Raw genomic sequence first — 17,010 nt, 5'->3', positions numbered from 1 at the left:
TACTCATTAGAGAGATGGGTTGGGGTGGGGGTGGATGCTGCTCTTTATTAATGTAAAGATTCAAAGACAGTGATGCCCCCTGAAGGAATCCAATCTTGTTTGTTCTAAATGTCAAACAGAGATGATGTATTGATTATGCCATCTTTTTACTATTCTTTCAAGTGAAAAATAAATTGGGTATGGCTGTATTCCACTCTTGTCATGCAGTTTTTCATGTGATGCATTTTAGAAGCTTTGTATTACATATCATGGAACCCACATTAGGCATGATATGATGTGATCATTGTTCTGCACATTAACCACAAAAAAAACATTGCTTTGTCGAAAAATAAAGGCTAAATATATAACTCAGGAGTTCTAAAATATTGACAGGTGGATTAAAAACACCTCCAATGGAGTTTACTGTAGTGAAACATGACTATTGAATAGGAGATATTGCACATGATTAGAAATTTTAAGTCATCTCACATTTAAATAACAATTAGGCCATACTTTTATTATCCCTTGTTTCGCGTACCCGCTGAATGAACAGGAGCTGAAGATGAAATAAAAATATAATTTTATTTCAGCGTAATTTCTCGCGCCCGCCGACTTGTACACGCGAAAAAATGCTACAAAAATATTATTTTTATCTTCATTTTTTTACCGCCCGCCGCATAACAAATCCAAGTTGCATTTTCGTGGCATTATCATGATCAAAGTACCGAAGTCTCATGCAGATGAGAAACAAGGTTATACATGGAATAAAATTTTATTTCATTTCTTCTCTCTGATCAATGATCTCACTTATAATTCTTTGAGAATCACACAAATCTGATGGAAAAAAAGAATTAATTTTGTTTTTATTTCCGCCCTCAAAAAATTGCTTTATAAAAACTTGCGAAACAAGGAATAAAAAAATCTGACCTTAACAGGAGGTTTTGTAATTGTGTAAAGATCAAATCTAAAGAATTTTCACTAGGTTTAAAATTCACTGGTTTGCAAAGGAAACAATATATTTGTTAACTTAAAATTCACTAAGGATACTGTATATGCACCAGTAGTCAAATAGACTTTACCTGACGCATGGAGCTGGGAACAGCCACTGGTGGCGCTGTATACAATCAAAACCTATTTATGCTTGCCAACGCTTACGCTGGCTATCAGTGTAAAAAGCAGAAACATTTGTTAAATTTGGTGACTTGTTTAGTATAATAGAAAGCTTGTACAGTCTTCAAATAACCACAATAGACAGAGTTGGGTTCAAGACCGAATATACGTGGTTCAGGCGTTTCATAATAAATGCTTTTTCTATAAATAATTTTAAAATACCGGTAATATTCATGAGACATGTCTACATTATAACATCATTTAAGCTATTAGCATATTGTGTACGCAGTGCACATGCTTCAGGCCCTTTTTCCGTATTCCACAATGCATGCATCATCACAGTGAGGTCATTTGAAGTTTGTGTTTTATGCAACATAACGTTCAGCACCATCAATGAGGTTTCACTTCATTGATTGTGCTGAACATTGTGTTTGTATTGAAAGCCCACACATAAGCGACTCTACCAGATATATACACCAGCTAACAAGTCATACCAACCCAGCGACTGCTGAGGATTTGTACACACTCCCACCATATCATACTCAATATCACCCACGGTAAAATGCAATTACAATTCTGGTTCCTCTATAACTCTGGTTTCATCTGGCTTATATAGTGTTGGAGTTCACCGAACAGTACAAATATTCTTAGGGTACATGTGTATAGTAATGAGCATTGTGTTTAGCTGTGTGTTAGTAAAATATCATTTTGACATTTCAACTGCAAACATCAAAATTCATGAACATTATATTAATTTAGATTATGGAACTTGTATATTTTCTCTGAACAAGTTGTATTCTGGTGATTGATACTTGCTATATTATTATACATAACGCCATAAGTTACAGTGTGCCGTAATTTTGTGGTATTTTACGAGGTATTTTCATCCTACTATATATATAAGGAAATGCGAATTACGCACATAAGCGTCCTCTGTTAATAAAAACAAATATGGCTGCCACCAGAGTTTGACCGGATTCAACACAAAGAAGTTTGCTGATTCTGTTCTAAACATTTAGTATTTCGGCATTCTCATGATATATCCTTAGAAGGAAATAATGTATGATAATATGGTTATCACGAGAATACCTCAGAAGTATGCACTCAGACAGTACGCCGTGCATCGACCTCTGGGACGTGACAGTCGATACTTCCACTGTACTGTCTAAGTGCATACTTTGAGGTATTCTCGTAATAATCTCATACATGTATTACATGCTGTTTGTGAGTGATACAATCCAGTGAAATCACAGATATCGACAGTGAAGAGTGATATCCGGAGATAATCAGCAGACACATGCAGCTCTCTGCCTTAGGTGTACAGTATATATTGTTCATGCTTGTCTAACACAGACAATTGATTATTTTACTGAACTTAGTGCCATAACACTCAGTCTCATTTACTGGATTGCATAATATACACAGATATACAGGAATTACAATGTAATTTCCTTTGCTACTGTTACAATCGATTCAATTCATGTGCTTTGTCGGTGTGTAATTATGCAACTCAATAGAGGACAAGTAATCCATTTATGCCGAAATAAAACTAGCTTGTCGCGAAGACTATCACACATCGATGCATGCAGATCACGTCGTATGCATCCAATCCTTTGAAAAAATCAATTTAGAGCCCCGCCGACTAAAATTATTTTCACTTTCCCTTTGTAGTATTACCCAATTAGTAATACTGTAAAATACTCTATAAAATATTTTTGTTGAAAGGATGATTAAGTCCAAATAAAATCCAGTGAATCTTCCCTTTTCGCCCCATATTTTACATTCATTTTGTCAAAAATCAGTGAAAATCTCATACAAAACATCCTAAAAGTCTTTCTAGTTAAAATTAATTCCAGCTACAGTAAGTATTCTACAGTATGATAGTATTCGCACTAATAGTGTATGTACTACGTAAATGACATAGGTGTGTCTTGTCTTCAGTGGTTAATATTTAATATTCAGTTGTATTTTATTCTAACATGGCTATTCTGAATCTAGCAATCTGATTGGCTGAAGCAGGTTTTTTTTTATATGTGGCCGCACTAGAAGACCTGTGAGCACAGATTAAGCTAAAGATCAACTGATCAAAACAGCTAGGAAATCTGGTACAAGTATTAGTACACATTACTCCCAAAAATGATAATATTTTAAGAAATCTGTCTGTATGTATAATTTACCATCCCAGTGTGGCATTAAACAAGTTCCCAATGTTTATCTGAATGGCAAGCCACTACAATTTGTTAGTCAGTATTGTTATTTAGGATATCATTTTACCCAGGACGGAAAAGACAGTATTTGTATGAGAAAACAAATACGTGGATTGTTTTCTCGAGCCAACTTTTTATTACGTAGTTTTAGTAAATGTTCTCTTCCTGTTAAGTGTACGCTATTTCGTAGTTATTGTTCAAATCTGTATTGTAGTTACCTATGGTCGGATTTTACTGTGGTAGATTTTAATCGTATTCGTGTTGCGTATAACAACGCTCTTAGAATTATATGTAATGTTTCTCATTCTTTTAATAGTAGTATAACAGAGACTTTCGCCTGACTACATGTTGATGATTTTCAGGTTAAACTTAGAAAAATGTGCTACAGTTTTTCGCAACGTATTTTGTTGAGTAAGAACTCTGTTTTAATCAATTTATTATCTAGTGATACTTTTTTTAAATCACGTATATGGCAAATGTGGCGTGGTCGATTCTATTTAAGGCATACTGTGTAATTTGTTAATATTTTTTTTTTCTTACTTTTTATATGGGCTTGTCCTGAAATAAAAGATAATAATAATATATTGCGCATTTTGCGGGAAAACTCTGAGGAACATGAGTCTTCATTGCAGCATAGCAGTGAAATGAAACTCAGGATTTTATCGACATGCCCATCCCTGTCACTCTCTGGGCTTGTCATCTGTTTCGTAAATCAACATAAATGCAAAGAATCATATATTCATTACTGTTTTTACTTTGTTTTTGTGTGGTCAGTATATGGTCAGTATTAGAATTGTTGTAAATTTTGTCATGCATTCTACCCATCTATGCAAATGTTCTATGGAGTGCATTTAAGGCCCAGAATTTGGGTACAAAATCTAGAACACACACGCCAGGCGGTTACATTCTAATCCCTAAAAATTCCAGTTTACACAAAAAAACAACAAAACTCCATGTGGAAATCATTATATAATGTAATATCAGTGAACTGTGAGAATCAGGGTATAATGATTCCAGAATTATCACGCTACTGGGTGTTTTTAAAAAACCATGGCTCTTAGCAACCCTTACGATAGTAGTATAATCCAAGAAAAGATGTTAGGAGATTTACACATAGCAACATGATATAAACAACAATTTTATAATTTATTTTTTGTGTGAGCATGTTATAAACGCATGCGTGGTATTTGGTAGCAGATATAAGACTTCTCTGAGTAAAATTAGCATATTTGGCGGAAGATAATATCTGAGCGGAAACAAAATAAGTGTGATTCTTTATTGTCTATTGCTTTGAATAGATAATATTTTTATTAATCATTATACAAATTAACTGATAAAAATACTATTTTTATTTACAGTGCACCGGTATAGCAATATTGTCTGTTGGTATATGGGGGAAGATAGGTTTGGATAAGTACAATGAACTCTCCACAGATGATTTCTCTAATGTACCGTATATTCTAATTGGAACCGGTGGATTCATCATTATTGTTGGATTGATAGGATGCTGTGCTACATTCAAGAGTGTTTCATGGTTGCTTAGATTGGTAAGTGCCTCCGCGTGTACTTATTAATACCTGACTGCGAGAAAGCAATCAGTACTGGTCGAGCCTAAAATCTATACATACCGTATTTGCTCTAAAAGAAAATATGCATTCAGGTAAATGACAGAGGTATGTCTATATGATAATGATAAGTTGTATTTTAATAATCCAGTACAGGATAAATGTGATTCTTTTGATTTTATATACTCTAAATCTCTAAACTTTATGTGATTCTAAATCTGTCATAGTCTATGCTCTGTTACACAGATAGTGCCTTGGCTCAGAGAAATCATTTGTAGGTTTATTTGGTAATCTGTAATATGGCTATAGTGTGTGACACTGAATAATAATGTAATCCACCAATCGATGAACTTCTTAGCATTGATGTATTAAGCTTGTATTGTCAGCAAAACTTAATTGACAGCCTTTTCAATTTTTAGTAGCTTTACCAAAAATCAAAACTGAGTTGGCGTTGTTTATTGACAAGTGAAATAATCATCTTATAAATAAAAAGGAGGGACCTAATGACAATACAGGTAGCAATTCAAGAGTCTGCTGTGCATCTCAGACTAATGTTAAATGGAAAGTGTTTCACAAATATTCATTTTGTAATATAGTCCAGCTTTGATCATCAAACAGAGAATCCTGTGTGTGATTCGCTGACTTGATGACACCTTAAGATTCACACCTAACTATGGAACTGTTCAGTCATGGTATTCAGCTATTGGCAAGGAGGATGTCTAGTGAATACACATTGTATTAAACGTATCATAGGCTTCAAACACAATTTTGCTGACAAATTAACTTTAAAAAACTAAAAGCTATAGTGACTATTATTTCTGTGTGATAAGTGATTTTTCGTTCTCTCTGAGATATTGCATATTGTTTGTTGTATCCTATGTGATGTTTTGACATCATTACGATGCTATGACTTTTGTTTGTCCTGTTTTTAAGTTGGATTTCATGCATAATGCAGGATCTCGCAGTATATGGAAATATTCTATTGCTGACTAACTATTGATTTTTTTTACAGTATGGTATACTATTATTTGTTGTTCTGATTGCTGAGTTGGCTGCTGGTATATCTGGTCTGGTCTACAGAGAACCAGTAAGTCAACTGTAATTCTATTTACGATTACTATACACAATAAACCTATTCCCGATTTTGAATATTTATAAATTTCACACCTCGTATGGAAGTGAGATATTTCTATTAGCCGATAGAATAACATTAAAACATTTTCATTACATAAATTTTACTCCAGCATAATTTATTAAATGTAAAATACTATACTATTGTAAACAAATTATATCCTAAAACAGTCATGTAAACAAGTAAACCAATTGAATGTATAAAAGAGCAGGGAGTGCAGCAAGTTGAGTGACATAACTGGATAAAACATGTCATTGTCATTTATATTTTAATACTGCAGGATGAGTATGTTATTTATTTGAACACAGCAATTTATACTGCTAAACACATAACGTGCCTGGCCAAGATTTTTACCCCTAACTACACTTTTTTTAAATCTTTCGATGTTGTCACCCGGCTTTCATTTGGGTGTATAATTTTGCCTGGTTCCTGGATTATGTCTATCTTCAGCAGGGTGAAACTGAACAGTGTAATGAATTTACAGTACATCAAATCTTTACATTTGCATCCAATCACAAAATTAACCATTGAGGGATTGAAAATTAGAATCTACACAGAAAACAACCTACCTTGCACACCTTTTTTATTTACCAAGAGATTTTAGGATTTGTTGGTAATTGAATAATTAACATATTTTTCTTTTATTGATTGCCATACGTGCATATTATTATTTTTATGTTTACAGCTTCAGCAAGGATTCCATGATGGCCTGTCAGAAGCAGTGAACGACTACAACAAAGATGGTCATGAATCGGACACTGCTGCTGTTGATGAACTACAAGAAAGTGTAAAAAATAATTTTGTTTTTCTTCTTGTTACATTTGTATTGTGTTATAAAAAATGATTTTAGTATTAATAATTTGTGAGGTTATTATAGTAGAATATTTATCACCTATTGTTTTCTGCATGGTACCTGGTATGCAATATTTGACACATAACCTTTTCACCACCAGTTCTCTATTTTCATCACAAATTCGCAAAATAGTCTCGTTTATAGTAGCAATTAACTTCAGAAAAATAGCCACATTTTTTGAGTAAAAGCTTGACTAAAATTTTGTCTATTGGTTTCTAAAATTAGGGTTCATTTCCAGAAACATGGAAGAATATAAGAAAAAAGTGCAAAAAAGATTTAGGCGGGAAAGTCTGGTGGTGAAAGGGTTGACCAACGACAGTCATGTTTGTATGATTCCTTGGGACTTGTGCTTTAGTTAATAATGTGCCTCTTGAATTTGAACCAGCACTGGCTCGACTCTTTACTGGATAATTAAATACAGCATGCAAAAAATCATTAGCTATAATTTTCATTGAACACTATCGCTGAAAAAGAAAATAGAATCTTTTAAGAGCCATCCAATTACCAGCGACTTAGCCAATATCACGACTTACTGGGGGGCGGCTTAGTGAGAGGTCACTATATTATCAAAGACATTTAATAGTTATTAATCTGATCTAGATGGTAACTTTGTATTATTTTCTAAGGATCAGTACGATTAGATGTAACTGCAATATATGCAGTTATGTATACCTCTTTTGTATACAAAACCAGTTTATTTCAAAATTTGTTAATATTCATATTATCAACTTATTGCAGTTAGAATGTTGTGGTGTTTCAAATTACAAAGACTGGAATAGCACAGATTTCTATCTCTCTGGTGAACCCTCGGCATATCCAGCCAGCTGCTGTGATAAAGAAAAAGCAGAGGATTGTGTGCTCGCTCCCAGTGAAGGCGATGTCACTGTTTACACACATGTAAGTTTTCTCCAAACTGTTTTTATATTCACCATGGTAATATCTTGGCAAAGGATAAACCAAGAATTTATTCTCAAATGCAATTATAGAAAAGTTACATTGCATGTGTGGATAATTATACATCAGGAAGGTGGAAATATAAACTAGAATACAAACCCATTCTCTTCATCATTGTGGATATTTATAAATTTTAAAATTCAACCTGAAATGGGAGTTTCTATTGGCTGGTTAGATTCAACTGCTATTGAAATTTATAAATATTTATAAAGATGAAGGGAGAAGGTTTGTTGTGCTGAGAGAATAGCCAATAGTCTAAGTCTGTATGCATTCAGTAAACTTTGTATGTTATCATCTTTTGTATTTTTTTTTAAAAAGTTGTTAAAATTTATGTATATGTAATGCTGTGTTAATGTTGACTGTTATAGTAGTGTTATACTTGTATCTCTTATAGTGGGTCACAAGAACAGATACTATAAAGTTGCCTATCACTTTAAAATGAGAATTAATTGCTTAAATTAGTTCTTTCTCGTATTGTATGTCATGCTTGTGCACAGGTAACCATTGACCTCTACTCATGAAAGCTATTTTCTTTTCTAGGGCTGCTATAAAAAAGTTGCTTCGTTTATGGATAAAAATATGGTTATCATTGGTGCTTGTGCAATGGGAGTGGCTTTCTTCCAGGTATTTATAGCTGTCTGATTACATTGCACAATAAAAATCATCTGTTAGGCTTTCCTGGAGTCATGACATTTTTGAAACTTGTTCCTCACTTGTTCAAGAGGCTTAGACTACTGTAAATCTATAATTGGTTCATGAAAAATTAATTATTTTTAACGGCTGAATTGTTGGGAAAAAAAACAGTAAAACTTATTAATGGATGAATTATTGGAAAAAAAACTGCATTAGTGAAAGAAATATCACAGAAATACTCAAAAGTATAGCTAGCTTCATTTCATGTTGATAGGAAAAAAACATTGAGATAGATTGATAGCGTCTGTACAGTGTCAGGTGGCCTACAAGTGATATTATTATAAATGTGACTATTTACCAATATTCACTACATAGGGGAGCCATCTTAAGTTTGCCCGCAAAAAGAACAAACAAAACATCTGCCGGTCCAATATTCACTGACGGTATACTGTAATGGGGTTAATTATTCACTGGGTTTTAATTTTGCTTATTTCGCTGACTGGAAAATTTGCTAAATTAAAACCCAGTGAATATGTGAAATTTAGCATAGAACACATTATCTAAATGATGAAACTGTGAATTTAAAACCCACTGATTAGGCCTGAAATGGTAAATCAGCAAAATTTAAACCCAGCGCAAATTAGTCATTTTACAGTATTTGGGGGTGGGGGAAAGCCATCTTGAATTTGCTTGAATCTGAAAAAAAAATTTAAAATCAAGAGATGATGAGATGTGTTATGCATTTTAGAATAGTAACCCATGCCAGTATTCAAAGCACATGACATGTGTATTGTAAGGAGAAAAAAAACAACAACTTTAAAACCTGGTTTTTATTGTTCTCTCAATAGGTGTTTGGTATTATTCTTGCCTGCTGTTTAGCGAATGTCATCAACTCAAACAAGTACGAGATGGTGTAAAACTAGGTGCTGCCTAACTCGGTAGCCATTACAAATACTGGAAAAGCAGTAATTATAACTGTGATTTCTCTTTCACTGTGTTTTAGTTTTAAGAGTGTCGATAGGTTTTAGATCTACAAACTTATTAGTGTGTACTTATGAATTTTTTTTTTACGAATTTTATTGAAGAATGCATATATCAAAAAAACTAAAAAACAATGAAGGATTTCTGCTTTCACAGTAATTTGTATCCATGGCAACAAGTATCAAGACATTTTATTTGAAATCTACTAATATATTACAAACTGTCCTGCATCACAATCAAAGTATATATAGTTATAATGCAAGCATCTAGCGTATACCATATTTGCTGTAATAGAAGCATACTTTGAAGTAGTCAACACAAAAACATTAACAAGATGACATTTTGTCATGTGATGTTCTGTACACTTCTCGTATAACCAATTGAAACACTTACATGATCCTCCATTTAGAGATGCACTTGTATTAAAACAAATACAGTATATATTGCAAATGTTGGTATGAGATGAGTGTCGGATCTCATCATAGTATCTCTATACCTCTAAAGCACATAATCCCTGAGAAATGAACCTTGGCACTGTGTGAAACATGTGTTATAATCACCCCAGTTACTAAAATTGAAAATAGATGGAAGCTGCTAGGAGCTATTAATAGTTGGTAATCCTTGACTACATTGGATATTTACCAAGGACCACAATCACCAGCTACCACATTTGATTTTACCACACTATTCTCACATGCGGTAATAATTTTGTCCTTCTCATACTTAAGAAATATGTTATTTTAATTAACTGTATAAAGTAAATTTTTACACACTGTGCACTTCACATTCTGTTTAACTCAATAGAATATACAACTTAAAGTCATTCTGAAATATGCTTAAATGTGTTAGCTATGAATACAGAGAATAATAACATAATATATACCATATTTAAAAACCAAGACTAATATCAATATTTATACCCAGTTAATGTGGGGGATACAGTAGTACGCCTTGATTGTACTTGATGGAATATAAAAACGAATACAAATTTATATTATGAATCTCCGACAGTCAAAGCCAGGAATGATATCACAATATATACCATATTTCTTCAATTCGAAACCATGTCCCCACATTTGCATAAATGTTCTTGTCTTTGGACCACTAAAAGAAGTCTGGTCAGTCAAACAAACTTTTGACTTTTACCCTATAAACTGTACCTTCTATACTTGTCTGTGGTTGCACATGAACTTCTAATTGAGCAAATACCGGTATGTTTGTTGTGATTAATTCACTCTACATATTAATACTAGTATCCTAATTTTTCACAATGCTAATGACACTAGAGTTTTATTTGTTTATTTTATTTGAAAGATAATTCAGTATCTCCACTCAACTTTCCTTCACTTACAATGCTCTGTTTTTTTTGTGAAATGTATAAACGAAAATAAGCACTGTCCATTGCGCTGCACACAATTTTTATCAGAAGTATTTATAATATTATAATCTAAACAGCATTTTAACATCACCTCTCAACCTTTTCCACCTATGCTTTTTGGTATGACCCAGTAATTTCTATATATGGTTGGTCGTCTCATTTTAACAAACAGGGGTGAAAGGGTTGAAGTGAAACATTGTGTGCTAATGGCAATAATTATTCGTAACAGTGATGTATATTGTGTTGGTCTATGTTTAAATTACAGCAAAAAATAGTTCATTGAAAAACTCAATGCTAATATCCAGACATTTTTTTTTCTCTGTGTTCTTGCTTGTGCTCTGTCAACTTTTTGAGCAACAAAATCAACCATTTGTCACATTTCATAAATTAAAACACACATTTTTTTCATATTTTTCTGACAATTTTGGTCAAGATCGATAGCCTATGGAGAATTATTTCTATTTGATCCAAAACTAACAAAAGAAATCATATAAAAAAAGTTGCACCAAAATTAAGGTGGAGAAAAATTATGGCATTGAAATAATTTCAAAATTCTTTTCAATAATGTAAATGAAATGTGCATATTTAAAGTCCCAACTTGTGACAGATTTTAAAATTTCTTTTTTCTTCAATTTGTTATTCAATATACATAATAATGCACATTAAATCTAGATAATGTATATAAATTCTAACAAGGATTTGCTTGTAAGTAAGCGGTGCTGATTTCTTAATATGTGGCGGTTAAATGTTTCAATTCTGATCTTAACTGCTCTGCCCAAAGTACGGTCACAAATAACTTTATCTGGTGGAGGGGAGGTTTTTTAGCATTTCCTAGAGTGCAGTTTGAAAAGGTAAATTCAAGGGTCATGTGGTACTCATTATCATATATGTAAATAAGTGGTGTCTGATCAGGATTTAGTAACCTGAGCCCATTTATAGTTTCATCATCACTACAAACGTGTTGTTCTATCTGTTTGCATGAGATAATATTATTATTAAATTATAATGAATATCTAGTACATTGTATGTCCACTGATCTGTGCTATGATGAGCCAAAGTATTCAGATGAGCTGCTCCTTATACCGTACTCGACCGCCTGACCGGGCATGGACGCTAACGCAGTTGAGTACGGTAGTTGCTTTAATTTCATTATTTACAATACTCAAAATTGCACCTATTTGTACATGTAGAGGTAGACCTCCATATTTTATTCAGTGTTTTTATTGATGTATACATTTTAATGAACGTCCCTTTGTATTGTTTGTAGTGTGTTTTAGGTCTTATTTATTTATAGTTTTTGTAAAAATCCACAGTGCATTTTATATGTGCCACTTTATGTGTAAAATCACACTATATAGACTATAAAAGAATACAAGCGATAGACTTGATTGTTTTCTCTCTGTGATAATCCTCGATTGAGAATTAACATTTCGTGTTATCTGGCAACATCCGCTGATTATACCCCGTAGTTTCATATTCTCAGTCTTTTTGGTGTCTGTTTAGAAAGATTTCGCTATTTTCAGTTCTAATCTTAACTTTTATGAGTTTTGCACGATAATAAAACTTTCTAAGAATTTATTCTTAGACTATAGTTAGGTGATTTACTGCAAAGATTTAGTGAAAGTTAATTTGTGCCATGTAAAAGTTGGAGCAATATACCTGGGGATATCAGCCATTGACGTCATCATGCCACTTCTGATGTAAGCTTCTTATTGCATCGTAGCTTGTGGTAGGTCATAGTTCACACTTGATTGTGTATATTTTTATAGTCTATATGGTGTATATGATTTCAAATATTTTTGTCTTAAATTGCTATCACTTTCAGATTTTTTTTCAAAATTTTGCTGTTTTTATATTTCCAGTGTTATCAGCTTTCAAAAACATGTGTTACTTTTTAACTCACCTTGATGCACATTCACATAGCGTTTACTTAAATATTTACACCAAAAAAAAAGCCAGTATTTGCATTTGCTGTTTTAATATTTATTAAAAAAAAAATAGTGTCACATTTCTAGCACGTTTAATGACTACCGAATATCTCACTCTATTTACGTTTTCTGTTCATAATGTATTCAATTTTGAAATATGTACTGATGAAATCAATTTTAAAAGTAATGTGCATTTGTCATCTTTTTTTTTATCTTCGTGTATTTTTAAAGTTCACTGATGTTCATGCTGAAATCGATCGTTTCTCATTACTGTACGAAAAACGCCTGAAGAGAGTTCTCGAGAATGTAATTTTTAAAACTTACAAATTTGTAATGACCCGTTTCCATGGAAACCTGTGTCGCAGTATTCTTTCAACCTCATTTGTTGCTGTACGGTACATGCGTCATAATATCAGTGAGAACAGAATAATAAGCATGTGTATCCAAACAGAAAAAATGTGTTAATATTATTTCAAAAGAATGAGAAAAGGAGGATGAAATTTGGGTGGTCTTTGATGGTCAACAACATTTGTAATTGCGTATGGCCTTAACTTGTATTGACTTAAGTTTACTGACAGTATTCCTGTCAAAGATAAAATGATTAATTATTAATATTGAACATTATTGTTCAGGTCATTTTACACATTGATTTATTTTAATAATGTATCCCTTAATTTTTACAATAACATTGTCTCATTAGAGTTGCACATATTCTAATAAGGTATACCTATAGCTTCATTTTGTTTTTGTAATTGGAAGTATTGAATTGTGGGAAATATGAAAGTTGCCGATCATTTCAGCTCCTCAATTGATTGCTTTTTACAAAAAGGTTCACTTCTGTTCCAAATTGCTGTGGACCACAGTAATTCAAAGCAAGGGAGAATCTTTGTATATTTCCAGGAAATTTCACATATTCATACCACATGTTACAAGCAATCTAAAGAATAGGAATGGTCATAAAGTGCTATTATCACTGTTGTCAATTCAGGTAAATTGAACTAATTTAGCTGAAATGGCATACAGTTTAATAGTAGCTTTTAATTAATGAAATTTACAGAATCTATTATCAGGTTTCAGTCCTCAACAAATTCATTTTTAATCTGTATATCTGTTACTATAGCTGCGGCTTCTTCTATTAAATGGTACAATGTAACAGAGGAGGTACGGATTTTATGAGAACATTTACCCATATGAAAAATGGTGAATTTTGCGTTCTCAATTGTTTATAAAGAATAGGAATCATTTTGACATTATTTCTAAATTCTGCCACCCCTCCCCCCCAAAAAAAGACCTCCAAAATGTATTCTGGTTTACTCGGTCGAACTTGTGCTATGTGTATTGTGAACATGTATGAATTGGTCCTGTATCTCGCTTCATTGTGTCAGTACTCAGTAGTGCACAGTGTCATAATCCACACATGTGATATGTTTGACTGAAGATCGTTGCCGTTCTGGTAATTGAACAGGAGTCTTACTATATGAAATAGGTTGAGGAATCTGTTTTAACAGCTTCCAGTCTTTTGATTAGTCTGAAATTGATTGAATCTGCATTGAGATAACATGAAACTTTTTTTTTTTTTTATTACACTACAACTGAAATTTTTCATTTTTAATTTATATGCATAAATAATATACACACTAATGACTTACTGATCAAAATGGTCACAACTTAGACCAAACTCTAAAATGTATTAAGAGAAGTGGGGTTAAAAAGCATGTACAATTGCATGTCAGTAATAGACTTGTACTTTCCATTCCATCGCATTGAGTGTATAACGCTTGGAAGCCATAGTTCACAGAATTCTATCGCTGTAAATCTAGTCAATAATAATAATGCTGGGTTTACTCAAAATAAAATAAAGACAATGTTTAGATGTCAAATGGTGTTTACCATTTCACATGTATTTGATTGTTCCTATCATGGTCACTAAAACTGTATTTCTACATATGGTTTCTGATGAAGCATTATTATAACAATTTATTTTTTGGTTTATGGATTCTGACCTTATGTTGACCATATAAAGGAGAATAATCCTCTTTTAAGTATAAAACACATTGTGACAGGTCTGTTGACAATGTATCCCCTATCAAAATAAATAAAAATAAAACAATCAAGTTATTACAGGTTGGTATATGTGCATGCTACCACTGCAATGTCATGTTCCTTCCATGATATACCAGTAGTTTTGATTTTAATATTTAGATTGTAGTTAATACTTTCTGTAGAATTTTTCAAAAATTATATATATTATAAAGTCTCTGTATATCCCTCTATATATGTATAATGTTGTAATAGTGAATAAATTGTCAATGTGGTAAAGCTGGTGTATTTCTTTCCCTAATAGTAATAAATGGGTAGATTACATACCTTTCAGCAATTTCTAGTATGCATGCTCTGAACTACCTGGTCAACACCTACACTTGTGTCATTTATTAAGAGACTAGCTGGCATCAGTAACCCCCCCCCCCCCCAATTCTTTTTGCAGTGTTTGTAAAATTTAAAGGGCAGTTGTCATCATGCAGCACGTGTTCGAATTTCATGTAAACAAACAACGTATTTTACATGCGTTGTATACGTTGCTAGAGTGGCATATTGCCTTTTAAGGACTCTCTGGCTTATATCAATACAAGATATACCGGTAGTGGAGAGTCTGGAATATGGTGTTGAAGTTGTACAGGTTTCAATTACTGTTTGGATCTCTCATGTACTATACCGTATGTGACGATTTGAGAGGTACACATGAACAAAAAATTGCATTTATTTATTCGTTTACTTTGACTATATGCCAACTATATAAGGCCAAAGAAAAAAATAGGTTTTGCTTCTCGTCTTTTTTTGAGGGTCTGTAAATTGTCCCACACGATAGAATGGGAGGAAATTTCTGTTTCAGAGAACGTTTCGTTTCAAAACGACCTTTAATATACGAGTTCTAAAGCGTTATCCAATTAATGAATTTGTATCTTGTTATATTAATCTTAATCTTAATACAAAAAAAAAATTAAATTGTTGGTTATGACAAAATATTCCATTCTTTACCCCCCCAATCTTTACAAATTATGTCTAGACAACATCCATCAAATGTGGTTATTTTTAAATTTAATGGTTGCCTAATAAAAGTAGTGAATTCTAAACTGTGAGGGCGCTGTCATGTTCAATATGTTTAAATATTCTATGACCAAGAGGGCAGCCTTAAATATTCCTGTCTAAATTAAATGTGAATATTAAAATCTAAAACTAGGAGTCTGAATATGTTTGAATATTCAGGAGGCAATGCTCAGAAGGGAGCTTTCATAAAACTGTTTTACCAAATCTTTGTGAAATGCTCAGGTGAGTACAAAAAAAAATATTCTGATCCAAGGTACACTCGCCATAATTTGACCTAGATATTCAACATATTTTCTTTATTACCAAACGCTTCAGCATGGTATTAAGATTTTGTTTTCAGGCTTGGGTGGTACCAAGGTGGAAAATGGTTGCACATATGGGGGGTAATTCCTGGAATTGCAATAGAGAGGGTTCAGGCTGAAATACATATATATAGTGTTTCCATGTTTCGTCTGATATTTCTGTGGTATTCTGCTGCTGTAAATAATGCAAGATTTGTTCCGAAATTCAGTGTGTTGTGTGCACTCCAGGATTATTCGTTTTTTTGCTCAAAACACCCCTATTTTTTAATGGCAGAGTCGAATAGTTTCACTCCCACTGGGAAATCTGCATTGTTATTTGAATGAGAGCTAACTAAACACATTTTCCAGACCGGCGAAAGTGTATGCAAAACAGCCAATTTTAACAGCCTGTCACGTGATTTTAGTCTGAATGTCAACATCAAAAGAGGCTAATCCATTTACGCAGGTATAACTGGGAATAGAATATGTGAGGGATTGTATCAACAGAGATGTGTATAATGAAAAGTAACATCTATCCTTCTTTTGCATCACTGAGCATTTCTGTTTTAGTATACTGGTTTGAAAATGTTGAATTTGCATGATTTGCAACGTGTTTTTTTACTGAAACTCCCCTATTGATCGAATCCCGGGTTTGAAAGAGAACGGCACACCACGTGATTCGTTTGAATACAATGACGAAGGCACGCAAGCATGACTTACGTTGTCAGGAGTAGTCGCTGAGCTTCACGCTACAACTTCACTTGTGATGTTGCTTGTTAGCCGTGGATTGAATTAATCTTGATTACCGGTTAAAATGTTGCTTATTTGGCGTTGGTGATCTTTATTTGGAACTGGGTAACGTCGCCAGCAGAAACCTCCTGGGATTTTGATGTTGATGGTTGCG

The 17,010-nt window shown here is 33.0% G+C and overlaps 1 protein-coding gene across 1 annotated transcript in view; it reads left to right on the top strand.

Annotated features, from left to right (window-relative positions):
* The window catches only part of LOC102804976 (tetraspanin-7-like), a 39,091-nt gene extending 23,994 nt beyond the window's left edge, over positions 1 to 15,097 (top strand). Inside the window, exons 2-7 of the mRNA XM_085499345.1 lie at positions 4,655 to 4,843; positions 5,874 to 5,948; positions 6,679 to 6,780; positions 7,585 to 7,743; positions 8,341 to 8,424; positions 9,282 to 15,097. Of these exons, the coding sequence (XP_085355471.1) occupies positions 4,655 to 4,843; positions 5,874 to 5,948; positions 6,679 to 6,780; positions 7,585 to 7,743; positions 8,341 to 8,424; positions 9,282 to 9,350 (678 nt within the window). The 3' untranslated portion in view covers positions 9,351 to 15,097. The remainder of the gene's footprint in view (positions 1 to 4,654; positions 4,844 to 5,873; positions 5,949 to 6,678; positions 6,781 to 7,584; positions 7,744 to 8,340; positions 8,425 to 9,281) is intronic.
* The last annotated feature ends 1,913 nt before the right edge of the window (positions 15,098 to 17,010 follow it).

The sequence above is a fragment of the Saccoglossus kowalevskii genome, chromosome 1, assembly GCF_978046115.1.
Source record: "Saccoglossus kowalevskii chromosome 1, keSacKowa6.1, whole genome shotgun sequence".
In the NCBI taxonomy this organism is placed as follows: domain Eukaryota; kingdom Metazoa; phylum Hemichordata; class Enteropneusta; family Harrimaniidae; genus Saccoglossus; species Saccoglossus kowalevskii.
Note: the sequence above shows the minus strand (reverse complement) of the source record. Positions and strands in the feature narration are given on the sequence as shown.